The following is a 27,838-nucleotide window of genomic DNA, read 5'->3' on the forward strand; positions in this document are numbered from 1 at the left end:
CCAACCGACTACTGCCTACCAGTGAACTTGAGATAAAGAAGTAGTCTAGCCTAGCCACTGTCTTAGGTGGTGCAGAGTAGTACGTACTGCCTGTCCCTACTGGATTACTCTGGGCCCACATATCGACTAAAGCATTGTGTCATGCTAGATTACATATAGGCTGACATGTCTTCCTCTTTCGTCCCCCATATTCCCTCCCGTGTAATGTGCCTAGTCCATCCAGCCCATTAATGTTGAGATCCCCACAACAGATCACCAGTTCTGACCACAATGGTAGCTCCAAGTCAAGAAATTCAAATATGTCTGGTTCGTCATCCGTAGATCCATAAATAGAAACAATTGTGCATCTCCCAACCCCTGAATCACCCTCCACCATTACCCACCTCCCCCACTGGTCCTCTTTTTTTCCTTAAGACTTTAAACACTCCTTTCTTAGCTAGAATGGCCACCCCTCTTGTCTTAGTACCTTGCTTTGTGTGAGCGAGTACCTCAATACCTAGTTGATCCAACATATATTTATTATTCCCCTCGATATGGGTCTCTTGGAGACATACTAGATTCAATTTTAACCTTCTCAACATTGCGGCCACCTTTTGCCTTTTCCCTCCATCATTAAGACCGCGTATGTTTATTGAAGCAATCCTTAATGCCATCTGTATTTGTTAGGTGTTTCCTTTCTGTATGCCAATTTCCCCCTCATTTTCTCTGCTTCATCTAGTGCTAAGTGCAAGTGTTCCTGTGTTCTCGTGTGCTGTGGTGTAACTACCGTGTCATCACCATTCCCCCACCCTCCCACCCGCCCTGGAGCTCCCCCCTCCCTCTGGTTCCCCCCCCCCTACTACAGGCAAATAGGTCAGACATGACCTATGTGTGGCTGCTATCGATTGTAGTGTCGCTTCTCCCCCTCTCCCTTACTGGCCTAATGAATGCGGTGTCCTCCCTATGATCCTGTGGAAGGGCCTTTCCCTCTACTCAGCCCCCTTCCCTGAGCTTTTAGCTCCTCTAGGAACTGGGTAGCCTTAATTTCTGAGTAAAACATCCTAGTATGCCCTCTAGTAATGACTTTTAGTCTTACCGGGAACAATAGGTACGCTTCTGAGCCTTGACCTTGGAAGGGTGCTATCATTTGCCTGAGCTTCCACCTTCTTTCTACTGTCACATGACAGAAATCTGGCCTTGCGAAAAATGTGACCCCCTCATGTGTTATTTTTTTATCTGGCCTGGTCTTGTCCATGATTTCTTGCCTTGCCAAAAAGTTCCCCAGAAAAATCAACATTGCCCTTGGTAGGTTATCCTGATTACCATCTCTCCCTTTTTTAAGTGTGAGTGGAAACCTATGTGCTCTTTGGACCTCTGTTTCCCAATGCCACTGCGCCTCGGGAAAAGCACCCTTCAGTAGTTTAATGATGTAGCCTCTTGGATCCTGCCCTTCCACCCCCTCCGGCAGACCTAGGAGTCTAACGTTATTGCGCCTCTGGCGGTTCTCAAAATCCTCCATCTTCCATTGGAGGTCCTCCACTGCCTTCTCGTGATCCACTTTAAATGTCTGCCATTCTGTTGCGTCATCCTCCAGCCTGCCAGTTCTTTCTTCCACCTGAGCCACTCTTTCTTCCACTGCTTCGTACTTCTTGTTGATTTTCCTGAGCGAACCTTGTATCTTTTTGGTTGCTTGCCTAGCCCTCCTGCTTTCTGCTCTCGCTTCCCCCTGCATCTGCTTTAGTGTGCTGAACATCAAGTCCAATGTGGCATGCTGTGGGGGGGGTCGCTGCTACCTCCTGCTGTTGCCCAACCTGTGTGTTTACTTTCTTGATATATATTGGAAGTAGCTGAATAGTCCCATAGTAGTTTCCTGTTCATGCTTGCTGGGGAGTCACCCCCTAGTCTTCTGGTGCCAGATTTCCTTCTTTTTGCGTGTTTTTGCCCCCGAGCCCGTAGGGCTTACTTCTGAGTCTGAGCTGTCCTCTGTGAAGCTCTCACCTTCACTAGAGGGTGATAAATCCGACTCCTCATTAACCGAGTAGAACCTGTCCCCCTCGGTTGAGCCCCCCCTCTTTCTCCTTTCTTTTCTCCAGCATACTCTCCATTCTCTTTCTGTGATGCCAGGCTTACTAAGCTGCCCCAGTCAGGTCCTGCAATTTTTGCGTCGCCAAACCCTGCCTCGACCTGCAGCAGTGCATCCATCATTTGAACATTGATGGGCCTCTCTGACCCCGTCTGCACAGCCTCAGCCCCCACCGGCATGCCCTCGCTCACCTCTTGTTGCTCGAGAGGCTGGATATCCACCATGAGTGGAGCGCCCTCCGGGCGCGTCTTTCCCCCGTCCTGTTGCTTAGCGACGACGATTCCTGCGTCCTCGAGGACGGTGCTGCTTGAATCAGCGTCCCCGCCGATAGGTTGATCTCTCGGATTCCTGGCTGCTGATGTTACCGTTGTTCCGAGGCCGATGCGGCCGGGGGGTTTGACAGCAAAGGACTCCGTTAATGTGGGTTGCCGGTAAGCGGTGTCTTTATTACCCGCGCTGTTATTCCGATGTACTTTTGTGCTTACTGACGGCGTCGCTCCACGAGTTTCTTCCTCCGGCTGCTTTGTTTTAATCGCCGCTTTCTTTTCCTTCTCAGCCCTTTTCTGTAGCGCCTTTACTGCCGCGCTGTTAAGAGCAGTCGACCGCTTACTCGTTGGGGGCATCTTCGCATTGCCAGAGGTGTTTGAGTTATCTTTTTGACCTAACCCCTTTGATGTGTTCGAAGGGGTCGATAGCGGCTTCTCCTTGTCTTTATCCTGCCTTGGCCGCTGCGACATTGTCCAGGCTGCTTTGTAGGTTTTTGCCTCGCCGGACAATTTCTTCAAGCAGTCTTTCAAGATTGCAAGCGATCTCAAAGAAATATTTATCGTTCGGTGTAGCCACTGCTCCCGGGCTTTGGCTGCTGTTTCCTGGCCCTGAAATCGCCCCAAAACCACAGCATATCCAGGTTAAAGATCCATCATCATTATGTTCGGGAGAGGGAGTGATGTACGACTGCCCTCTACAATCTCGTAGCAGCCATCTTGCCAACCTTCGCCTGCTCAGATCTTTCTTATTCCCATTCAATTTAATGGTTTCTTGCTTTAAGTTAATAAAGACTGTAACAATATTCAGTAAAAACAAAACAATATTTATAGGATAAACCTCATGGCTGGCATTGTCTGAAAATTGTTAATAGTGCATTATGGGAAATGAGATTGATCCTTGTAGACAAAAATGCCATCAGTCGTCCTGAAAGTGCTGCAGTGCCATTCAAATCCAGCCAATACAACAAGCAGTTTGGCAAGTAGTACAATTTCTGGATACGAAGACCTGGCTAAGGTCGCCATTATTTCATTGGGGAAAACAAGGACGTTAAATTATGTTTAAAACGGGCAGTGTCTCAAAGTTATTAAAAACATTTTTAACTATGTGGCCACAAAAGAAGTTCTTTGAGTAGTAATTGTCATGGGGAATATTCCATTCACAACGCAAGATGAAAAAGCTCCTAAAAGAGGCTTAGAATTTACGAAAGGGAGAAAGGAGTCGGCATTTTTGGCAGAACTTGCAAGTTATTTCCTGGTTCAAAATATGGCACTTTACAACTGTACAGGACAAACAAAACGCTTAGGGAATGATACCCACAGGCTATCAACTTTGATTCCCAGTCTGCTGCAGTGCTTTTCAAGGGGTGGAATAATTATATGTATATATATGTGTGTGTGTGTGTGTGTGTGTGTGTGTGTGTGTGTGTATATATATATATATATATATATATATATATATATCTCCCCCCCCCCCCAGTAGAGCAGGTGCATTATATATATATATATATATATATCTCCAGCTCCAAGGTTGCCCCTCCAGTTAAGAAGCACTCAGGCGGCAGAGTCTGCTTACAGTATTTATTTGATTACCAGCAAGCACTGCCCAGTTTCATATAGACAGCCTATCTGGGGCGTGCGATGTACTAAGTGAATGCTGGATCGGCCCGTAATTGCACACACACCCGCCACGCCTCTGAAGAAGAAAGTATTTTGAAACGTGTTATGCACGTCGGAGTGGCTGAAATAGCAGCATTGGACTTTACCTGTATCAAATAAACCAAATATACTCTGCCGTCTGAGTGCTTCTTAACTGGAGGGGCAACCTTGGAGCTGGATATATGTGTGTATATATATATATATATATTCACTGAAAAAACCATAGGTTATAGACCATATATAGTTAGGAATTAGCATTTACAAAACCTTGAAAATTCACTGAAAAAACCATAGGTTATAGACCATATATAGTTAGGAATTAGCATTTACAAAACCTTATTTTACTCACACAAAACCATTGAAATTCCATATATAGTTAGTTGCACTAACTATATATCGCGCACCCGCAATCCACTGCTGATGATGTCACATATTACATCATTCATGACATGGTCAGTGACATCACTGATGACATCACTGATGACATCTCAAATGACATCACTGATGACATGACTGATAACAACATCCAGCGATTTTTTGTTTCTGTAAAGTTTAAATATGTCTTACATATTGAAGATTGAGTGGATGTGTAAGTGTCTGGACGAAGGATTTAGTAGGTGCATGACTAACTGTATGAGTGAGTGATTAAATGTGTCTCACTGAGTGCATGGGTTAGTGACTAAACTGTCTTAATTTGTGCATCATTATGTTTGTTGTTCTGTAAACTGCTGCATGTGTTGATCAGTAGCTGTATGAGTAACTATATGGGTTATTGATTGATTGCCCAAGTATTTGTATGGGAGACTGAGTGTGTGTGTGGCTGGCTGGGAGGTGTGTGACTCTGTGCAGATCAATGTGTACTTGTATCAATGATTGTATAAGAAGGTAAGTATGTGTTAGTATATGTTTGAAAATGTAAGGTGCTCTATGTTTAACTGTATAGACAAGAAAATGGAAGTGTCATTGATTCTTTACATGACTGACTAGGTGAGTGAGTAACTCCATGGATGAGTGGCAGACTGTGACTGTCTGTATAGGTGTATGAGTGCATATGATAGTGTTGTAAAGATGAGTGATTGTATGTATGAATGATTGTATGGGTGAATGAGTGAAGGTGTGTGTAGACGTAGGAATCAGTGAGTGCGTATGTAGTAACTACTATTGGTGTGTCAATGGTTTCAAAAATTATACTCTGTATTTAACACTGGGTGAAACAGAGGTTATATTAAAATGTGAGGAGATGCATTGTATTGTCACATGAATGATATCATCAGTGATGTGGTCATTGATGTCAAATGAGATGTCATCAGTGATGTCATCAGTGATGTCATTTGAGATGTCATCAGTGATGTCATCAGTGATGTCACTGACCATGTCATGAATGATGTAATATGTGACATCATCAGCAGTGGATTGCGGGTGCGCGATATATAGTTAGTGCAACTAACTATATATGGAATTTCAATGGTTTTGTGTGAGTAAAATAAGGTTTTGTAAATGCTAATTCCTAACTATATATGGTCTATAACCTATGGTTTTTTCAGTGAATTTTCAAGGTTTTGTAAATGCTAATTCCTAACTATATATGGTCTATAACCTATGGTTTTTTCAGTGAATTTCATTGGTTTTTTAACAGCTAATATCTGTAGCTGTAAAATGTATTCTTCTTTAAATCCCAAAATATATTTTATATGTTTATGAATAATTTTTTTTTTTAAATTTTTTTTTTTCTTCGTTCCCGCTTCGCGAATCGGGAAGCTTCCCGTTAGCTGACCTTGATGCCGCGAAATAGACAGCGAGCCGGTAAACGTTTCTTTACCGCAACTGCCGCGTTAGAAAACAACATCGTGACGCCTCCCGTCCGCATGACGTTTCGCGTTGTCGCGTGATACGTCATATGACGTGCTACATTAGCGAACTGGTACGCGAAGCGAGTCGCAAAGCGCAGGTTTCTGGAAGCAAACCGGGAGGCCCTGCAAAGCGCTTAACGTAAACACAGCAGGTCATGTGACTTGGTAATAACACTTTTCATTGGTTCATTTCACTTTTGGTTTCCTAATGATGTAAGACTAGGTCATATAATCTAAAATGAACACTTTTCATTGGTTGAGAACTCTTGTTTTTCCCAAATGATGAAAATCCCTCCTTCTTTCCTCACTCTGACTTTCATCATTGTGAGAGAAAGACCCTTTGTGATCACTGAGCAATGGCTTCTTTAGTAGCTTCAGCTGGTGCTTCCCCACCACCTCCACCACATCCAAGGAAGAGTGGACCACCTGCTCAAGTTATAATTCAACAAGAAGAGGAAGAAGAGGAACAGGACGACGAGCACGAAGAGAGGCAGTTTTTGCCTGAGCAGCCCAGGACGTCTCACCGGAAAGAAAACTTCATTTGGCAATTTTTTAAAATTCCCAAAGGTCAGAAAAAAGTAAATGCAAGATACGTAACTTGCCTTATATGTCAAGATAGACTGTCCAGAGGAACCGAGAAAAAATACAGTTTCGGAAACTACACAATGCATCGCCATATGACTAGGTGGCATCCTAACAACTACAGTGCTGCACAGTTTCGGAACGACCTAGATAATCTCCCTATTATGGCCAGAAGATCTGTTGTACCGGAAGTAACGGGACAGAGGGCAGGGAGATGGTGCCAAATATACAAATGAAATTTGGTGAAGTAAAACACATCTGCGTATTTTGCGATGGATTCATTTCCTACGGAGAAAGAAGCATCACTCTGATCAACAGAGCTATTGACTATCATATACAAGTTTGTACGAAACGCCCAAAATAATAAATACTTCTTTTTTTGTTTTGTTGCTCCTGTTGAGCCCTTTACAATGAATCGTTTTCATTGCCCCCTCCAAGAAAAACCCCAAATATAAAACTGTTCAGAAAAATTCAAAAAAAGTAAAAAAATGTTCCGAAAAATAATAAAAAAAATATAAAACAACAAAAACAATTTAAAAAAAAGTTCTTTTCAGAACTACCTCCCCGTTATTAAAAAATTGGTACAATATTTGGAACTGTGCCAACCTCTATTTCTCTTAGTTCGCTTCCCAGTTCGCTCGCCGGTACGCGAACCGGAAGCGAACCAAAAACAGTAAGTATAAGGGAAGGAAACAGACACTTATGTTAAAAGAAAGACAGCTATAGGGGAGTAAACTAGAGATACTATTACCCGTAATCCACTGCTGATGATGTCACATATTACATCATTCATGACATGCTCAGTGACATCATCAGCAGAGGATTGCGGGTTTTTTGGCAACGTGCCTTATCCACGGTTTAATAACGCTGCCTTTTGCTTTATATAAGTTTTCAAATTGTATGAAATATATACCAATAGGTCGTTATGAACCTTTAGGTAGTGCTTTTCTTCATGAGGTCTGGTCGCTTCCATACACATACAGATGTTTCAAAGATGATCAAGAAGTTTATCTGAATGGAGAGGAATGCACTGAGACGCCAGATCATTCACTAATGTGTAGGCACATACAGTTACACGGTTCATGCAACAAACACCGACCAAATATGGCTTGCGTGTTGCAAGGCACGCCAGTTCCTGCTATCATCCCCACGTTCAAGTTGTTGGAAAATGGTAGTTATTTGATGCTCAATAATGAAGATTGTTCTGGGTTAATTAAAAGTATTCCTTTTATCGTAACAGTAAGTGAACGGGTTATTTGCTGCAGAAATGTTCTATTTCCTCCCACACATGAACATAGGGAGTTTTCAATCTCGCCACAAATACCAACCTTGGGAGCAGATTTCAACGGCATGGCAAGAATAAGAGCTCTTTTGTCTCAGAGAGAGGTGGCCTTGAGTTCGGCCCGTGAAACTTTCGTGCTTCGCATAGCGAACACCCGTACAGAGGTGCAGACCCTTTTCAATTCAGATTTGCCTTTCCATTTCAGCAAGATGGTTCGGACTATCTCTAACGCATCCTCCACAAAGGCCCTGGCGCACTTTTTTAAAGTTGTTACCAGTGGTCTCGTGACTTCATTTGAGAAAATCTTTGGAGTCATCCCTGCTTTCTTTCATTCGATTTTTTACACTCTGCTTCGTGGATTGCCATTTTTACTTGCATTACCAGCGGACGCTCTTGTGCTTTTTTACATTTTTAAATATGGATGTCCCTCCTATGCAACCTCCCGCCCTGCAGCTGCTGACACTGTTCCGCAATCGCATGCTAGAATATTATGGCACAATGCCGTTGGCGATATTAAGCACGGCATATGGATTATCTTTTCGATTCTCCTACTTCACCTGTGTCCAGCCTGTATTTCACTGCCTGACCTGTGATTTCGATTGGGCCATTGATTTGTGTCTCTGCGGACCGGTTTCTCCTGACGTCGACTTTAATCAGCTGATGACTCCTATCATTACTCACGAGTTGGTTTGTCCTGGCGAAAGGATTATGGCTGTGGCATTGATGCATGGACTAATTGGTCCCTGGAATTTACTGGCGGCAACACAGTCTTTCTTGGAACAGAGCTTTCTTGAAAACCCACCGAGCTGTCCTCTGATGGTGATAGAGGATCCGGTGCTGGGAGAGCACGTATGTTCTTTTCCGCTTTTAAATTGGATGGCTGAACTGTTTTCGGATGAAGACGGTGACTTCCTATTGGAGGCTGTTGCAGCTTATTTTGCATACACAGTTATGTCATAGACCTTTTTCATGTTTGATATGCTGAGTACTAGCATTTCATTGACAATTCATTGACTTATTTGTCAAGTTTTTATTATTTACCTTGCCTATTGGCTTAAGACTCGATAAAGTACTTGGCTGTTTTATTTTTCTTTAGCATTAAATTTTCCTAGTTTTTAATGCTTTACCTTGCGGACCGTCCACATATAAACTTGCAATCTGCTCTCATGAGATGGCACTTCTATTATCTTATTCAGTTCGTTTCCGGATCATGGGGAGGTGTCATCTACGTCCTGGATATCTTTACACCGTGTTAAGTTAGCATGGGCTCATTACCGGTTTAAACGCCATTTTTCCTTTTTTGCAACTTCTGCACACGACACTTAGTTGTTGCTTTAGCTTTCAACCTAGTAGTTCATCGTGGTTTACATGAGAATAATATGTTATTGCTCTACTATCTGCTTTGCTTGTTAAACTATATCTGTACAGCGAGTGCTAAAGTTTCAAGAACAACACGATACAGAATTGTTATGAGGTCTGATCTCCACGACTTCATACTCATAACATAAGTGCAACTTCTGCCAATTCTGGGCATGAGGCGGGTTTTATATTGCTTTGCCGAACACACATACACAACACTTGATGCGGTTCACATGAAGAGAGAGCTGGTGTATGCTGATGTGATTCCTTCAAATCTAAGACACTAAAGTATGGGCACGCCCTAAACCAACACAAAGAGACCTTCTTAGCAAATAATATAATATGTGTATTAGGGAGGGTGAGATATAAGCAGCCGCGGGCCGTGGAGGGAGTTAAGGTGAGGCAGGGGGGCGGGGAGGGGGAGAAGCAGGGTGGAGCCCTCTCCACCCTGCCCCTCCCCCTCCCCGCCTCCCTGCCCCACCGTAACTCCCTCCACGGCCCGCGGCTGCTTATAAGTGTTGCTAACTCTTATTCATTTACAGCATGTTAACATACTGTCACCATTCGCTTTTTATGTACTAGTAACTATGCTGGTAATTTTGCTACTGATAATATGTGTACTTGTATTATCTAAGATACTACGCCTGAGAAGACGGCATTAGTAAATAAACATTTCAAATACACATGTGTTCTTCTTAACTCCATGTTCTGGTTTCTAAGAAATATATAACGACCGACTGTTCATGAGTTCCACGTATCCTGAGGTACTATAAGTTCATATTCTGGATTGTCTAAACATTGAGAGTTTGTTGTATCCAATGTGACACTGTACCTAGCTTGCTAAGGGGTTTTTGATTACTAAGGTGAGTTTTGGGACACCCTAATTCGCCGAGGTTCCAATCCTCTGTCCACAGTTCTGTGTGAGAACAGAAACCCTGCGACAGGGGCACCCCCGACCCTTGCTGGAGCTTCATCACACTTGCGATACAACTCCAGCAATGCGCCACCTTTACGGCACAGATACATCACGCATCTGTGCTGTTTTTGCCCCATGATGCGCCGCATTGTAAATGCAGCACACCATAGGTGACGGAACAGCAGCACAGAATGACTAACACATCCCTGGTGATGCGCCAGTCATCATAAATCTATCCCTATGCTTCTTATCTTGTTAGAGATGAACCGCCATATGTATCATCAAAGTTTTTTGCATTTCCTAAATAGCGAACTTTAAGGAATAAATAGCGATTCTTTACCATTCCTAGTTTGCGATGAGCTATTTGCTAATTACAAATTACCCATTCATTTCCTTCATTTCCATAGGGCGGTTGGACTCACTTTTAGCTCGAACGGCTGAATGGATTTGCACGAAACTAAATTGTAGGGACTGGTAGCCCGATGTGCCTTTGCTATGTCTCAAGATATATGCTCCAGTGGTTTTTACGAAAATTAACTTTGAAAAATATATATTGGGCTACATTGGCCTATATATATGTTGGAACCCAAATGTAGCCCAATGTAGCCCAATGAAGCCCAATGAAGCCCAATGTAGCCCAATGTAGCCCAAAGATGGCCGCCAGAGACGAAAAAAAACAAATGTAGCCCAAATATCAGCCAGATGTAGCCCAACTATAGCCCAGTGACAGAATGACCAATCAGCGTCGCAAACCTCCGTTACGCGAAGCGGAGCGCTGTTACAGATATATATCTTTTTTTGAACGTTAATTTCTCAAAATCCACTGGAGCACATATATTGAGACCTAGCAAAGGCACATCGGGCTACCAGTCCCTAATATTTTACCAAGTTTCGTGCAAATCCATTCAGCCGTTCGATTATTATTATTTTTTTTTTTTTTTGCCCCGCGGGGCCCTTTTAAAACCTCCACATCAAACCTAGGGGGTCAGCGAGGATCTACTATTCCCCCTTATGGTCATTTGCCCCTTCGCTTTCGCCTCCTCTTGTCTCTCGATCCTACCGAGGGACAAGATGGCGGCCGCTACGGACTGTTTGGAATGTTGACAGACGCCGGAGAACCAATCAGCTTCGCTTCACAAAGCTCCGTTGCGCGAAAAGTACGCGTCCTGGAGCGCTGCCCGGTCCGCTGTTACAGATATATATCTTTTTTTAAACGTTAATTTCTCAAAATCCACTGTAGCACATATATTGAGACCTACAAAAGGCACATCGGGCTACCAGTCCCTACAATTTTGCCAAGTTTCATGCAAATCCATTCAGCCGTTCGGGCTAAAAGTGAGGCCAACCGCCCTATGGAAAACTCAATGTTAAAAACACGTTTTGGGACCCCCCTTTTTTCTCGGCCCCCCCTTGACGAACCCCCCCCCCCAATTTTCAAGGGCTGCTCAGAAACAAAATGTGCCATTTTCCTGAAAATTTCAGCCAATTCCGTCCACAAACGCCAAAGTTATTAGACATAGAATTTTCAAAAATCCCATAGAGAAAAAATCCTAACTATATATACCTACTGGCGACCGCCAGTAGGTAATATATATATATATATTTCATTCTTTCTTTTTGCTATTAAGATGACAATCTGTGTGATAATATCTTGTTGACTAGATGATGAAACAGAGGAAGACGCGGTAGATGAACAGGCACCCCTCGAAGAAGAGGAACCGGATGCAGAACATGTCGAGGAAGACTTGTTTGATGATGGAAAGGAGGAGTTGCCATCAGATGGACAGTTGGAGGAGGAGCAGGAGGAGGAATATGTAGAGGACGGAGACATACAGGTGGAACCTTTAGCAGCACAGGATCTTCACAGAGAACCAGAGCAGGAAGAGCCTGAAGGAGTTGAAGATCACATGGAAGAAACCACTAATGATGAAACTGGTTAGTGTTATTTTACAACTATCTTAATGCATGTATGATGTAGGTACATTCATTGTTGAGGTCTGACAACTGTGTACAGAGACCCCTTTGCAAAGTCAGTAGCTTGCTGATTAATGTTTTGAATAACTAATAATCGCATGCCAAAAAAATATTACCCTAATTTAGAAAGTCAACATCAAATTAATGTTGATTTTCATACATCTCTATACAGTTTTTTTGCATAATCTGATCAGACAAATTCTGCAGTAACTTGGTGTCGGAATGCCATTTTCATTTCAAGAATGTGTTGGATCCACATAAGCCAGTGGGTAGCCAGCTTAAGGTGGCTGTAAAACTTGTCAGTTATAAATCTAGAAGTATGTTGTTTTGTATCCTAGTTTTTATGTGCAGCAACTTAAAATGACACCTACTAAATGAACAGACATATTACTTTAATGATAACATAGGTTAACAAGCAAGTTAAAAGTTGATTAGACTACAATGATTTTGAGAAAAAGTATGGTAATCCCCCACATCAGGATATAAACTCGAACGAAAAATTTGACCATACGTTAGCAGCTCTTTCACAAGTTAGACTGCCACATTTGAAATGCTACTGAAATATTAAGTAGAGCGAAACAGCTGCATTACATTTGTTTGTTGCAGGTCACAGAAGATATTTACTGTAGTTCAGCTTCTGTGGACTTTAGGGCTAGCCCAGCTGCCATCAGACCTTGAGGAAATGTATGAATTTGGAGATATCTGGGGAAACCTTATTCATACCCAACATCATTATAACCTCAGTAATGTACTTGTCTTCTGGATGAGTCAAAATTAACTTGAATTAAACAGAAATGAAAATAGACAAAAATATCTAGAGGGCGTCCTATGTCTCTGCTTATGTATCGACCCCCAACCAGCGAAAATGTGTAGACCTGGCATTCAGTTGACATCTATAAACCATCCATGATATGTAAAATTTTGGAGAAACCTCATTTGTAAATATTTATGTATCTGGCTTGTAAACTGTTTTTCTAAAGCATATTTATACTAAAGCAGTCTTATGGCACTACGGAAAGAATTAGAGTACTTTGTGTTAACACACTTGGGGGAACATGCATCAAGATAAGGAATTGCGATTCCTTAATAGCGATTTTTAAGGAATCACTATTCAGGAGATGCAATTCCTTATGCATGTAGATTTCGCAAAAATAATAGCACACATTCCCTAATAGCGAATCACAAGTTGCGATTCGCTATTAGGGAATGCTTTCCCATTCATTCCTATAGAGGTCCATAGGAATGAATGGGAAAGCATTTGCAATTTGCGATTACCAAATAGGTAATTGCAAATAGAAGGGTGCTTGGGGGCTAAGACCCCCCTGATGCAACCCCAAAAAAGGTAAGTATGCATATGTTGCGCACACACATGCCCTAAGGGAATGTGTTTGCGCCACATGGCACTTAGAAAAATGCAATTTCGTGCATTTTACTAAGGATTTGCAAATTAACATCAACTTTAAGTTGATGTTAATTCGCGATTCCTTAATGCAAAGTTGCATTTTGAAAATGATTCTTGCATTGCATTTAGGCAGTCGCAAATGGCCATTTCCTAAATGCATTTGCAAAATTGATAATTGCAAAAATTGCGTTTTACCCATTTTGCAAATGCATTGTGGGTTGATGCATTGGAAATGTCTTTTTACGAGTCTCAAACGGGCTGATTCTGAATCGGCCCCTTTACGACCGGTAAAAAGCTTGATGTATGTGCCCCTTGGTGTCAAGTGATTTTAAAAAATTTTTATTTAAAGTTCTAGTTTCTCCTTTTTTAAATGGCACATTAACTTTCACTTCTCATTGTATTCTTCAGGTGGTTTCACCGCCTTTGTTTAGACAAAATGTTGGCATGTTCAGCAAATAAGTGGCGGTTGACAGGCTCTATCCAGAATGCTGTTGGTTGAACTTTGTATTTAGGTCCAGTGGGAATTGGTTATTCAATGCACAAATTAACCACACTCCGTGTGTTCGATTCTATAAGCTGTCATACTAGGAGAAATTGCAGAGAAAATCACGGAAGACCTGGTTGAATTTTCTGAAGTTGAATGGTATTCTTACTACTACTTTTTTAAGTAAGTTGCAAGATTGGATACATAAGCCTGTCCTGCCCACATAGGCTTAATTTCCAAACCCCAGGGTTGATCATAGAAATGCATTAGGTCGTAAGGGTCTGAGCAGCCTTCAAAGATGCCAGGAGAGCAGACATTATCTTTGTCTGCCATTATTGCTATTTTTCTGACTACTGTAGTGGGACTGGCCACAATTTCATAGATGAAATGTGCATCAGGCCCTCCAAGAATGGTGAAGCCTTCAAAGTAAGACCCTTCTCAGACTGAAAGTTTAGCTCAAGAAAATGTGTGGCCATTGACCAACGAACTGCAATAGCAACAGAACAGATGATAGCTGAAGTTACGCCTGCCTTGTTTTTCGAACTCGAAATGAACATACATAAAACATATATTTAGTAGAAGAATTCAAGGGCTGCCAATGGATAAATGGCATAATTGAAAATTAGCCTTAGTTAATGCAATCTCAAAGGCTTTCTCGTGAACACAAAGGGCATTAATGCCATTAGTCTGGTTAAGAGGAATAGAGTATTAGAAATGTTATACCAAGCTAAGAGTTTTGCTTCACATACTCACCTTTCATATAGATTGTGAAAAGAGTTCCTTCTTGTCAGGCTATTTGTCTGTAGGAAACGGAGTGCTGATGCTTAGCAATTCGAGATCACACCACTTGTGCAGATTTTCACCTTCAAAATCTGCAAATGTAAGATCAGGATTGCATGCAAAGCCCTAGTCCGTAGTTAGAAGTTATGAGACAAATATGACATGCTTATCTACTTGTTGGTGCATACCCAGCATGCCTTTGCAGGTCAGGACTGTAACACTTGTGAAGGATTCTTCTTGGATCATAACACAAACTGACCTTTTGAGTCATGGTAAAAGGGTAAATTGAAGACACAGTAGCTTACGGAACTTTGTAATAATGCTAATATCACATGCAGTTCTCCCTTAACTCTTTACTTGTTATCGCAGCTCTGGAATCCGTTCTTTCTTGTATTGGCTATGTTTTGACTTGCCATGTACATAAAATAAGATAAATGAATGCATGGAACCTACATATTTTAAGAAACGTTACATTCATTTGCTTGACCAGTTCGGTTTCAGACACCCCAATAGTTTACTTGGGCTAGACTCATAGCTGCAAAACCATAAGACCTTCAAAGTGTATGAAGGATAACGTGATCCGGTCTGTTTCATTAACTTATGAACTATGGCATTCAAAGAAATTTCCTGTTTTAGAAACTGAAGATGATGTTCACAGTAATTCCGAAGTCTTTGAAGAAGATGAGCCGGCTCCTGCAGAAGTGCATGGTGAGCACATGAATTTCTCACTTGTTCAAAGAGAACATGGAAAAGAATGACTTGCTTTGAAAAGTACAGCAGAGTTGCATGTTTCTTCACAAAACATTAACTTTATAAGAAATCATATTAGAGAGACCCTATTGTTGTGCGGTTTTCTTATTGTTGCATCTCTTCTGCATACTACTATTCTCAAAAGGATTTAAATAGTTTTTGGATAGTGAATGTATTTATTTGCAGAGTTGCACATGTAATTCTAGGACTAGGCAAGTTCATGACTACATTGCGTTAGGCAGGAATGGTTATTGTTTGTGCACCATATACCTCCATTAGAGTTGTCCCACTAAAATATCTGTTTTATTGTTGAAGCTAAATCACTCTTCAAAACTTGCCTAAAGATTTTGGTTTAATTCAGAGACCCAACGAAGCTACTCAGTCACTTTCCAGAGAGAATAAATATATTTCTTTGATAACACGTTTGGTATTCAGTTAACGATTTTGAGCAACATTTAATTTGTTTCCGATGTTGTCTTTACCTTACAAGGAAAAATTAAGATCAGACGATCTGTTACAGTCCTTCACATGGACCAGGGAACTGCTAAGATTAAACATTACAGTCTTTATAGAATTGGATAACATATTTAATCCCACATGTTTAATCTCCTCCTGGAGGGGAGGGTGTATTTGATTCTGCAGTTCTGTAAATTACTTTGAAGTTATCAATTGTAAGTATGCATAGCCTCAGTCTTGTATAAGTTCTGCTCACAGCTTGAGACTATACCATAACGACAAGCAGTTGGAGGGGCTGTTGTAGGGAACTTCCAGGCATGGAGAGAAGTAACAAAACATTATTTTCATACGCTAACATTGGCCATACCAAACACTCCCTATGAATCCTTAAACTGGCTGCCTTCTGAGGCCAGAATACATCTGAAAATTGCGTGCATGACTCAAATGGCTATACACCACAGCTCACCTGGCTACCTCACTCAATTTCTGGTGGCTCAAGAAACACAAGAAGTACGAAGAATCTTCTTCTGAAACCTCGTAGATTCCGGAAGGAAAAAACATATAAGCGCTCCTTTTCAGGAATGGCACCCAGGATCTGGAACTCGCTCCCTCCAGAAACCAGACTTATCACCTCCACTACATTTTTTAAGAAAGAAGTGAAAGCTATCCTCATGGCTAAATTCACCTGAACTTGTACTTCATTTTGGAACTATTTGAGACTCCTCACCTTTGTAATATTCGTTTATCTGACTGTCTACTTGTAATATTGTTTTAGCTGATTGACTATGCTCCCTCATGTATATACCCTATTTTGCTACTCATCTATTCCTATAAGTATTCTTTGCTCAAAAGCTTGTTAATCGCTCTCTTGTTTTTCCTACCCCCTGTTTTTGTGTTTTTTGTAAAGCACTCTGATATCTGCAAAGATCTTGTTCGTGCTATATAAAACCTTCAAAATAAATAAAAAAATAAAATAAATTAATATGACCCATGAATGATTACATAGAGACTAAAAGAAGTAATAGAGATTTAAGCACTGGATTCTTAAGTATAGAAATCAGTCTAACAAAAGAAGACAAAGTAGAAACTGTCCAGTGACCGAAACCTGTTGTGCCTTTCCCTCATCCAGTCTAACCGCTACACTAGAGATATCCGTGTTTATTGAAAACAATCTAATAGTCTAGATTTTACGAAAGAACACATCTCCCTTTATTGAAGCATGTTTTTTGATGAGTTAACAAAGTTAGACATAGTACTGTACAATCTAAACATTTGTATCCAGGTTCTTATGTTAATGTTTAGTTTCCACAAAGATATGGGGCCAGTAAACAGCGCAGTGAGCCCTGACCGCATCTGGTGTTGGGACTGAATGGTTTTGAAAAGTGAAGAGACCTGATCTCATCAAAGCTGGCCTTGCAGATGGAGTCAAAATCTCAGTATACATGGTAATCTACATCAGAACCACTATTGCAATAATATTTGGAATGAAATTCGTTTAGAAACCTATCCAACAAATATAAATTGCCCATCTTTATCAAACGCATAGGCTCACAATCTCCTGTTCACCTAGAGGTATCTGGAGACTGCTTTGAAAGTTTTGTCAGACAGCTGGCCTGTAAACCTTTATTTAAAAGTCCAGTTCCATATTAGAGACATATGGGGGTACCTCCTCTTTATACAGTTGATTATAATGTGTCAGCAAAAGCGATAATCTCTTGTCAGTTGTTATTCCTCCATATTCATAAGTATGTGAGCGAACCGTTAGGATGCCTTGTCAACCTGTCCCGTTAATGTTGTTAATAAATTACAATGCAAATTCTACATACCTATTTAACAATTAATTCTAGTCACACACCTTCGAGGTAACATGCGTTTGCAAATCCTACAAAAGGACAAACTTCTTTTCTCTTGGCTCAAGGCAATATATTCATAATGGTAACCAATTAATCTTATCCTTGTATGGAGTGATAGAGTATGCCATTGGAAAGGCACCTAATTGCCATTCTGATCTCTCATTTTGAAACCGGTCTGGTGGTTGGCATTTCCACTTTCCAGTACAGTGCAATGTTAATATTGTCCTGATTACTTTTTTTCAAGTTTCAAAAAATAAACAAGCTATGGTTATTAACACAGCTGTTTTAATCCTTTGTTGTGTCTCTCTGTAATTCTTTGGTAATTCTGCATAAACATAAATATTTGTATTCTATTTTTATATCACCATAAAATGTAAAACAATAAAATCTCTACTTAAAAACATAAACGTTTCTTTTGTTCTTGAGGAACCTCAATATAATGTCATGGGAACACAAACACATTCGTTTCCTAGTTGCTTTTTAGGTAGAAGCCTACCAGACAGCGCAGCTGTGCGGTTTACTAACGACATCTTGGGGACATTCAGAAAACTTCCCTGGGAATACATTCCACCCATTGCCTACCATTGCCTTTGTGTTTTGGAACTCACATTTGTGTGGTTTCTATTTGCTGGCTTAATTTGTTTTAGGTTGTCCAAGTTGAGTTTGTCGTTTACGTGGCCCATTCGCTGTTTACTTTATCCTTCCACCAGTGATTGATTTCTGAAAAAAGGCCTTCATATCTTGTTCTTTTCTTCTCACATTTGCTGTGCATTCAAAGACTGAGGTCTTCATCACTGCTCTCTACACCACTCCAATCGAGGCCACATCACTCTGCACCACTCCACTCTTTGCCACTCTACTCTGCAACTCTGCACTCTATGCCAGTGCATCTGAGCCCATGCACTCTACTCTGTACCACTCTATTGTACGCCAGTGCACTCTGTGCCAATCCACTCTATGCCATTCTAAGCTACTCTGCACCACTGGGCTCAATGCCACTGCACTCACCGCCACTGATTGTACCCTGCACCACTCCACTCTACACCACTTAAATCTACTCCGAAAGAATCTGCTCTGCACTACTCCATGCCACTGCAATCTATGCTGCACCATGCCAATCTGCCACTCTACTTTGCGCCACTCCGCACTCTTCTACTCTGTGCCACTGCACTTTACTTTAACCAATGCACTCTACGCCACTACGCTCAATGTCACTTCACTCTACACCACTTTACTCAAAACCAATGCACTCTATGTTGCTGCACTCTACGCCTGCGTACTCTGCACCACTGCACTCTCCACCACTGCACTCTCCACCACTTTACTCTGAAACACTTTACGCCACTGTACTCTACACCATTGTACACTTCTTCACTCGACACCAGTCTATTCTTCTCTGCACCACTGTACTGTCACTTCTCTCTACGCCACGTACACCATTCTATGCCACTGCAACCACTGCATTCTACTCTGCACCACTTTACTGCACTCCTCACAACTGTACTTCACTGCGCTCAACGTCAATGCTCTCTACACCACTTAACTCTAAAGAAATGCACTCTGTTCCACTGTACTCTACAGCAATCTACTCTGTACTTTATTCCACTTCACTCTAAGCCACTCTGACACTCCACCATACCCCACTCTATTACGCTCAATGCCATTAAACTCTACTCCACTCCATGCCTCTCCATAATACTCTACTCCATGCTATACCACTCTGACACTACTCTATTCTAAGATGATGTATGCCACTCAGTGCTACTTTACTCCATGCTACTTTACCCCACTCTATTCTACGACACACTGCTCCACTACATGACACTTCACTCTATGACACTCCATCTACTCTGGTCTACGCCACTGTACTCTAAAACACTCTACTCAACCCCCTTTTTTGCCCTCTACGCTAACACTGTCACTCTACTCTGACACTCTACTCCACTCTATGCCACTCATCTCTACAATACTCCACATCCTCCATGACGCTGCACAACACTACAACAATCCACGCTACCAAACTCTACGCCACTCTCCTTAACACCACTAACTAGCAGCCACTCCAGTGTATAACATGGCTAAAACATATTGACAAAGCAATAGCTCTTGCATAGGTGAGACCTATTGGCTTTGCAAATGCTTGTTCTGCTTTCTTAAGATTTTCCTTGTCTTGGTGCTCTTTATTGCAGTCTCTTACATTATTTGTAATCTGAATGGATTGAATGACCATGCTACATTTGTGAAATAGTAAAACAACTGGATACATCAATATCATAGTTAACTCTTTTTATTTTCAATGAAGTACCGCACAACATACTAAGTGCACCACCCCAGCACTGACGCTTCCTGCTGCATCTCATCTGTCCCATTGGTACTCTGGCCATTGTGTGGCAGTCTATGGAGGCTGCATAAAATAGGCTGGCGCATCTTAAATGGTAAACAAGCCGAAATTGGCAAATAAGGCATTGGCAATAGGACAAAAGGATTTAAAATGAGAAGCGCTGATGAACACCTGCTTCGGCTTCAAAATCTGGTATTAGTGGTGCCATGAAGTCCCTAAAGATCTCCTGAATTAAGCTACGAAACAGCTAGTCGATTGGTACATTGTATTAAAGTAAGAATTATTCAGAACTGTTTCTGTATGACAAATGTAACAACATTGTAAACAAAATATTTGTTTTTGTTTTCTCAGATTCCGATGACATCCCAGAAGAGACGGATGAAACTGGCGATGCTGAAGCAGAAGGTTTGTTATGCTTTCTATCCGCAGTTCTGATCTAATGATTGGTAATGAAGTGTGATTTCTGGGTTCGTGCCATTTGAGAATCCGTGCTTGGATGGGGTATTTCGGGCAGGGCCAGGATGGAGTGGGTGTGGCTGTCGAGACCCACCAAATACATAAAACTGCTTCAGACCGTGCGTGTGAAGTGGGACTTGTGATGTTCGTTAGGAGATATAACCATTTTTTGTATGAAAGAGGACTGTCCTGATCCAGACTTTACCAAAGGTGGTCTGTGTGTGAGAATATTGTAGTTCTGCTGCCAGAGCTGTGAAACTGGCGTTTGTCTTGCAGCTGTTCGTGCAGTAACTCTCTGGTTTGCTGGCATAATCTACACTTCCTCTGAATGTTTTTACGTGTCCATAGTTTATTTAATATAATTGTTTGTGTGTGTATGCACTCAGGGCACAAGTCCTAACAAAAGAAGTGGGGGGACGCTGACGTCACGACAGGAAGTGACGTCACGAAAGGTGGCTTGCACCATCAGACTCATTGCCTCCCCTCACTCACCCCTTAGATGCGATTGCATCAGAGAAGCCAGCGCGTGAGCAGCGTTCTGAATTACCTCCGATCTCGCCCCAGAGAGGCCAAAGAGTGAATGTGTGGCTCCATTTGTTCCAGTAATCGAGCTCCTGGTAAAATAAGTGGGGGGACGCCGTCCACCCGCGTGGTTCCCCGACTCGAGCCCTGTATGCACTTCTGTGCATGTGCACATAGCATGGATTGCTGCAGCTTGTGCTTACGGTTTTGTAAAAGAAGCTCAACCGATGCAAGCTGTCTTTGCCTTTCGTCAAGGAAGCAAAGTTGGTATTGCTGCTGGCAGATCTGATTGTGTGATGGATGATCTGCTGCCTATTCAGTCTTGAAGTCTTTGTGTTGGCATCTTCTGTGGCAGCCCACGTGTGATTGTATGGGCCACTTTAGGACTTTAAAAGCAATAGACGAATGCCTTCCATTTCAAACCCTGCAAATTCTCAATTCAAGAGCAAACAACCACCACCTGAATATCAAATGGGGATGTAAATTACGTTTAGCGTTACTCTCCTTGTGGGGAGGTTGGTGCTTCAGAATGACCATTTGTCCACAAAAACATGTGGGCCTGTGTCCTAAAGAGTAGCACATCAAACAAAAGATGAAGAGTTGTCATCTAGATACGCAAACACTGGATCTGTGGCTGCATTGACCACACCATGTATCAGCAAATTATCAGCAAAAGGCTTAATATTGAACTGCATTGACAAAACGGCATGGCAATCCTTCTATTTAATCAGCTACATTATTTCCATTTCAAATGACAAGCAGGATTTATTGTTAAGTAAGAATTAAACTTCCAGCTGAATGAGGTCACACTTGGCCAAGTATATGGTGCTACCGAGTGTAATTTCATATTTGCAATTATGAATTCGGGCGATTAGTTTGGAAAAAATCACCTGCTTTTAAACTACCAAAAGCTTACCCAACCCAAAAACCCGAAAAAAATAAAAATAACTTTGAGTCATGGTAGTTCAGTCTGTTTGCCTTTGGTGTCCTGGAGCTGATCTACGAGGGCCCCAGAAAATTGTATACCACTTGCATCTCATTAGCGCCGTCAGGATAATCGTGGAGCAGTCTAAGGTTTACTCAAGAAAGTGTTATGACGATAAAGGAGGAACTGAGTATCTTACAATATAACCCCCACAATTAGGACTGTCTAGTGCTCTAGCTTAGTAAAAAAGTTGTATTCTATACACAATCTGCACATTTTCGTGCACAAGTCAATTGAGCATAATACTTGGGAACCAGATCTCACAGTGTCATAAGGGATTGTTCTTTTGCCCTTTCCAAGACCCCAGTGAGTGATTCCATAAGCTTTCTGTGCCACCTTATTCTATCTCTTTGGGAGGCCATCCATAGATTAGCATTTCTAGATGTCCATCTTTACTCTGGTGCGATCCTCATCGGGATGTGTTCTTTGCAGCATGTGACCGTAGATACACAAGCCATCAAGTGTTGTGCTCGGCATTTGCAAGCTGATTCTCTTCAAAGAAGTCATTCGAGTCACGCAATGTACTGTAACTCCTCCCTTAGTAGGCAATGTGCTTAGGGAAATGAGCAGTCCCCTTTTCTTCAGCCATGCCAAACTTCTTCTGAGTGCAAAAAAAACAGGTGATGGACAGAATGCAGAACAATGTCATACATTCACCGCAGTACAGAGATCTGGACCTAAATCCATCGGTTTTTTGCTTACCATGCCATTCCAGTTTGAACTCAGCCATATGCAAATCTCTCTTGAACCTGTGCCCCATGGGAACAGTCCAGCTCGAACTGCCAAGCCAGGTCCTCTCTGGACTGGATACAAGCATCCATGGACCGGTTTCGGGCTTTCAGCCCTCATCAGCCTGGATAGCTTGGTGAGCAAAATAACGATGGATTTAACCCAGATCTGTGACTGGGGGTGAATGTTTTGCCATTGTGCAACATTCCGTACATCATCTTGTGTGTTTTACTGTTCACCCTATGTAGGAAGGGTATGCTCAGACGTGGGTCCCGTGCTCACTATGCCACTGGCATTGACCGGGAAGCCACGGGAAAGACGAGTCCTCATCTGGACTAACGTCGGAAAGCCACATTGCTGGCACCACACGTGTATGGCCACAGCTGCCTACACGGATACTATTTAACTCCTTATCGGTCTCCCGTTTTGAGCTAGTCAAGCGTCATCATATGCGGCTGGAAACGAAAAACTTTGAATTAATAAGTTCCAATTTTAAAATTGATCTGGACCCCCAAAGCGAATTCCACGACAAATCACTACGTGGCTTCCTTACAATCAGGCATGTCTTGTTCATTACAAATGTCCTGATGATGATCCCATGTATCTAATTGAGCAATAGGGATCGAAACGTCGACACCCATGAGTGGGCGCATATTTACAATATTGACCAATAAGATTGTTTATATTCCACTCCAGGCGACACTGTTATTGATTTTTTACCTATCAACAGTGCCCTGTCTTTGCTCTCTCTCTATGCCTGATAGACACCGCTTTCACCCTTATTCTATTTTTTCTTTTCCTTCTTTTATGTACGGCACAGGCTTGTGTCTTGTGATTACGTTTGTATTGTTGGATTGGACATTACTTCTTGTTGAAATAAACTCCTCTCCCGGCTGGGTTTGGAAAGTTTATAACGTATAGGTTTCCATTGTGTTTCTATACAGTATTGTGTTCTTTATTCAGAAATAAGCTAAGGACCCTTGTTCACTATAACGTTGTTATACCCATGGTACTTAGCTATCTGTTGGGTCCCCCTTGTGTCTTAAAAAAACACTATGCCACTAGAGTCAAGCTATCCCGGCTGAAGATGGCTGATAGCCAGAAACCAGTCCTAGGATGCTTGATTCCGGTCCAGGGAAGTCATGGCTTGGCAGTTCGGTCTGGACTGTTCCCATGAGGCACAGGGTCAAGACTGATTTGCATATGGCCATGTCTGAACTGGGGTGGCTTGGTGAGCAAAATAACAATGGATTTAACCCAGATCTGTGACTGGGGGTGAATGGTTTGCCATTGTGCAACATTCCGTCCATCATCTTGTGTGTTTTGCTGTTCAAACTTCTTCTGAGATCAGCTCTCCCTCCCACTGTAATGGTGCCCAACTGGCTTCAGAGGCCTAAAGAAAAACAACTTTTCCTAACTCAGGTCTCCCCTCGCGTTTAACTAGGAATGTGCAGACCTCGCCCTTCCCCATTTGAAGTAAATTAAAGTCCTATTCCCTCTCAGTTGTTCTTGCTGGTGTTGCATACTTCACTCGCAGCCCAGCCTGCCTAAGCCATTTTGGTGTTCATGGAGCAATTTTCACACCCCATTAAGGCAGGGTCAGCTGCTGGCAGGCTAAGCAAATTGACCTCCAGGACCTTCACCCAAAAAAAGGGGCATTTTCTCACAATTGCTCCATTATTAATGACTAATTCTCGCAACGGCATGGACAGGGCAACCTATCAGCCAGCCTAAACCGATATCACTGGAAAATTAGCTCCACCTTTGTGGATCGAAGTTCTAATTCTTCCCATGGAATTTATACCATCATTAAAGAGATTTCTTTGCCCACAGCTGGCACGAATGCCATCACTCAATGTCAGTACCTCTGCTTCAACTCTCTGAACTCTTTCTTGGCAAGACCGACACTACCTGAACCTCAGCTCCCTTTTCAAGACTCCCCTTCTTGGTCTCCTTATGGCAGCTTTGTTTCCAATTTCTCTCCCTTCTCCGATGTGGTAACCAACCTATTAAGCTCTATTAAATCTGAGTCTCCGGACGATCCATGCCCTCACTTTTACTTCTTCTCCCCTGATATCATGGGTTTTGCAGTCACCTTTATGCGCAGTACATCCCTTTTGTCTACCGAGATCCCCAGTGCATGGAAACATGCCAATTTTATCCAGCTACTTAAAAAGCCTAATTCAGCTCTCAATTCCTCTCAGATTGCTGACTCTTAACTCTCCTCTTCTAGCCAGAGGACTTGGAAAAGCAGTTCACGCAAAATCATCGTTCTATCTCAAAGCTAACTCTTAGCTGGATTCGTCTAAATCTGGCTTCAGAGCGGCCCATTGTTCTGAAACCGCTCTAATTGCTGCTACAGACCGGATTTGCCGCATCACAGATCAGGGAGCCTCTGCAGCCTGATACTTTTCAACCTATCTGCAGCTTTGGACGCCATTTCCGATGCTTTCCTTCTTGACCTCCTTCATGACACAAGCATCTGCCTGTATGCCCTTAACTGGGTTCTTTCAGGAAGGACTCATTCTATCCCACTCACCTCTTACTGTTTCAACCACATCAATTTAACCTGCAGTGCACCCAAGGGCTTCGCTCTAAGCTCAACATTGTTCGATTTGTATGAGGCCCTTTTTGCAAGTATCGTTGGGAAACGGTTTCAGTACCACCTCACATGCTTATGATACACAACTCGATTTCTCTCTCAGACGAGACGGCTTCCACCTGTAGGAGCTTCAATATCTGTATGAGGCGGGCCATTGGATGCGCGAGCACTGCTTAAAGCTAAACAGCAACAACACTGAGGTTCTGATCTTCTCTTTATTGGAGGACAGCTAGTGACCATCAGCACTTGTCTGTCCCCCACCACTTGTGCCAAAAACCTCAATCATTGTAGACAGCAGTGTCAACCTAGCAGACCAAAGTACCTTGGTATCAGCTACCTGCTGCAGCATTCTGAAGATGCTCAAAAAGGTCTTTCAGTAGCTACCCATTAATTCATGTAGGTCTGTCATTCTGGCCCTTATAATAAAATATATAATTGTTTGTATGTCTAATATGGTGCTTTAAAAAAAAAAATACCAAAACCACCTCCAAAGGATTCCCTCACTAAGTTCCCTTTATTCATGCATTGGATTAATTTACGTTGGCACCTATACCAAGGGCCTAAAAGCACTGCTGAATGTGAACTTTATGATAGTTGCTGACTGATGCCTCTAGGGGATAGGATTCATATTTTGAAACTGCAAATTATATGATTACTTTTGGCTGTTATCTAGCGCTCTTTTTAGTAAATTTTTGCACAAATATATATATCCAGTTTACCTCTGTGGATCGCATCTCATGGACTCGGATTAATAATTTAGAGCCACATTACAAAAGGTGAATTCTTTGAATTCGCCCACTGTTCATTAGCTTTTGCTGCCTATTGCATTGTAAAAAACCACACATGCCCACACACTCGTATTTTTATAATGCAATTATTCCAAAAGACCAAATGAAAAAACTGTCAGTTGGATGTATTTTTGCTTTATGTAAATTTTTTGTTAAATTTGCCTCGTTTGTAATGTAATGTCATACATGTGTATCTTCTTTTGCCACAAAGAATAAGTTCTCGAAAAAAAGTGTCAAAAACATAAGTGATAGGTATAAATAAAAGTACCTGACCAGATTTAATGAATTTTTTCATTTGGTCTTTTAGAATAATTGCATTATAAAAATACAAGTGTGTGGGCATTTGTGGTTGTTTGCTTATTATAATGGTCCAGCCCACCCTCAGTCCCAACAATAGGGCCTAACTCCTTTGTGTACAAAGCCTATTGCATTGTAGCATGATTTGCATTGATTTTTATCATGCAGTGCCTTTTACACACCTCAGACCTTCCACGCAGAGGTGCCATTCTTGCCATTGTGATAATATGGCTAGCTGGTGTCGTGGGAGCTTGGTTTTCAGCTGCAGTAGCCCTCAATGTTGATTTTTATGTTTAGTATTGCATTACCTATTGCTAGAGAGGTAGGTTTTATTCTCTGATAGGTTGGGCCTTTGCATGTGCTTTTTAAAAGTTTTCTTGGCTTTCAGTTTTTTGGTTCTTCCACTTCAATGTTTATTTGCATTTTAACAAATTGCTAATGGGTAGTGCTCGCGACAGAATGAACATTGCAAGTTAGTAATTTACTGTTGGTTAACTTGATTTAAGGAGAGTATTATCGCAGCGAGGATGAGGAGCCAGAACCAGAATCCTTTCTAGATGCAGAACCTGAGCTGGAATCTGAGGAAGAGCCGGAACCAGAGCGGGAGCTGGACGCAGAGCCGACTCCGGAAACTCAGCCAGAGGCAGAATTGGACCTGGAGTCTGAATCAGAGGTGGAACCTCCATCCGAACCCGAGCCACAGCCGGAATCTGAGCCCACTCCAGAACGAGAATATGATTTTGAGGATGAGCCTGAGCCGGAAGCAGAAACTGAAAGCACGCAGGAACCAGAACAGGAACAGGAACCAGAGCAGGAACAGGAACCGGAACCAGAGCCAGAACCAGAGCCAGAACCAGAGCATCCGACTGAAGAGCAGAGGGACCATAGTCAACCAGATGCAGAAGGTAATTTATGTTACTTGTTGGGTTGGGTTTCTTTATGTCAAACGTACATTCTCTATTGGGTATTTCAAACCTTTTCCTTTTTGTATTCTCTTGCCGTTATACAGCCGCAACACTTTATATTCAGACTAATATTTCATTTGTGTTAGTAAATGTACATTTGTAAAGTGCATTAAACCATAGGCATCAAAGCGCTTTAACCGGCTAGAGAATACGGGGGTGACCAACAGAGGCAATTATAGCTGTGAGAAAATCCAAGTATACCCATTCTTGCGAAATGCAGAGTATGAAGTAATACTAACAATGTGTACCGGAAGAGTGTTCCGTAACCTAGCAGCTGCCACTGAACATGCACGCTCACCCCATCTTGCCCCCCTAAAGAAGGGAACAGTCACTTTCCTCTGACCAGCACATTGCATATGTCTGCTGGGAAGCTACTAGTTAAAAATGGTTCTTAAATAATAAGAGTACTATTGGTTAAGGGCCTGAAAAATCAGACACGTGGCTTTGAACAATAGGCACTTCCTCGCTAGCAGTCTGAGGA

The 27,838-nt window shown here is 42.1% G+C and overlaps 1 protein-coding gene across 7 annotated transcripts in view; it reads left to right on the forward strand.

Moving 5' to 3' along the window:
- Positions 1–27,838, forward strand: part of ASPH (aspartate beta-hydroxylase) — a 674,605-nt gene that overhangs the window by 270,618 nt on the left and 376,149 nt on the right. For 6 of the 7 annotated variants that reach the window (XM_078687254.1, XM_078687255.1, XM_078687258.1 and 3 more), the window contains 4 exons: positions 11,636–11,908; positions 15,250–15,321; positions 20,365–20,418; positions 26,899–27,297. In XM_078687254.1, coding sequence (XP_078543380.1) covers positions 11,636–11,908; positions 15,250–15,321; positions 20,365–20,418; positions 26,899–27,297 — 798 coding nt within the window. The remainder of the gene's footprint in view (positions 1–11,635; positions 11,909–15,249; positions 15,322–20,364; positions 20,419–26,898; positions 27,298–27,838) is intronic. The other variant, XM_078687259.1, reaches the window with a different exon arrangement.

This window comes from Lissotriton helveticus, chromosome 4_1, assembly GCF_964261635.1.
Source record: "Lissotriton helveticus chromosome 4_1, aLisHel1.1, whole genome shotgun sequence".
Classification (NCBI taxonomy): domain Eukaryota; kingdom Metazoa; phylum Chordata; class Amphibia; order Caudata; family Salamandridae; genus Lissotriton; species Lissotriton helveticus.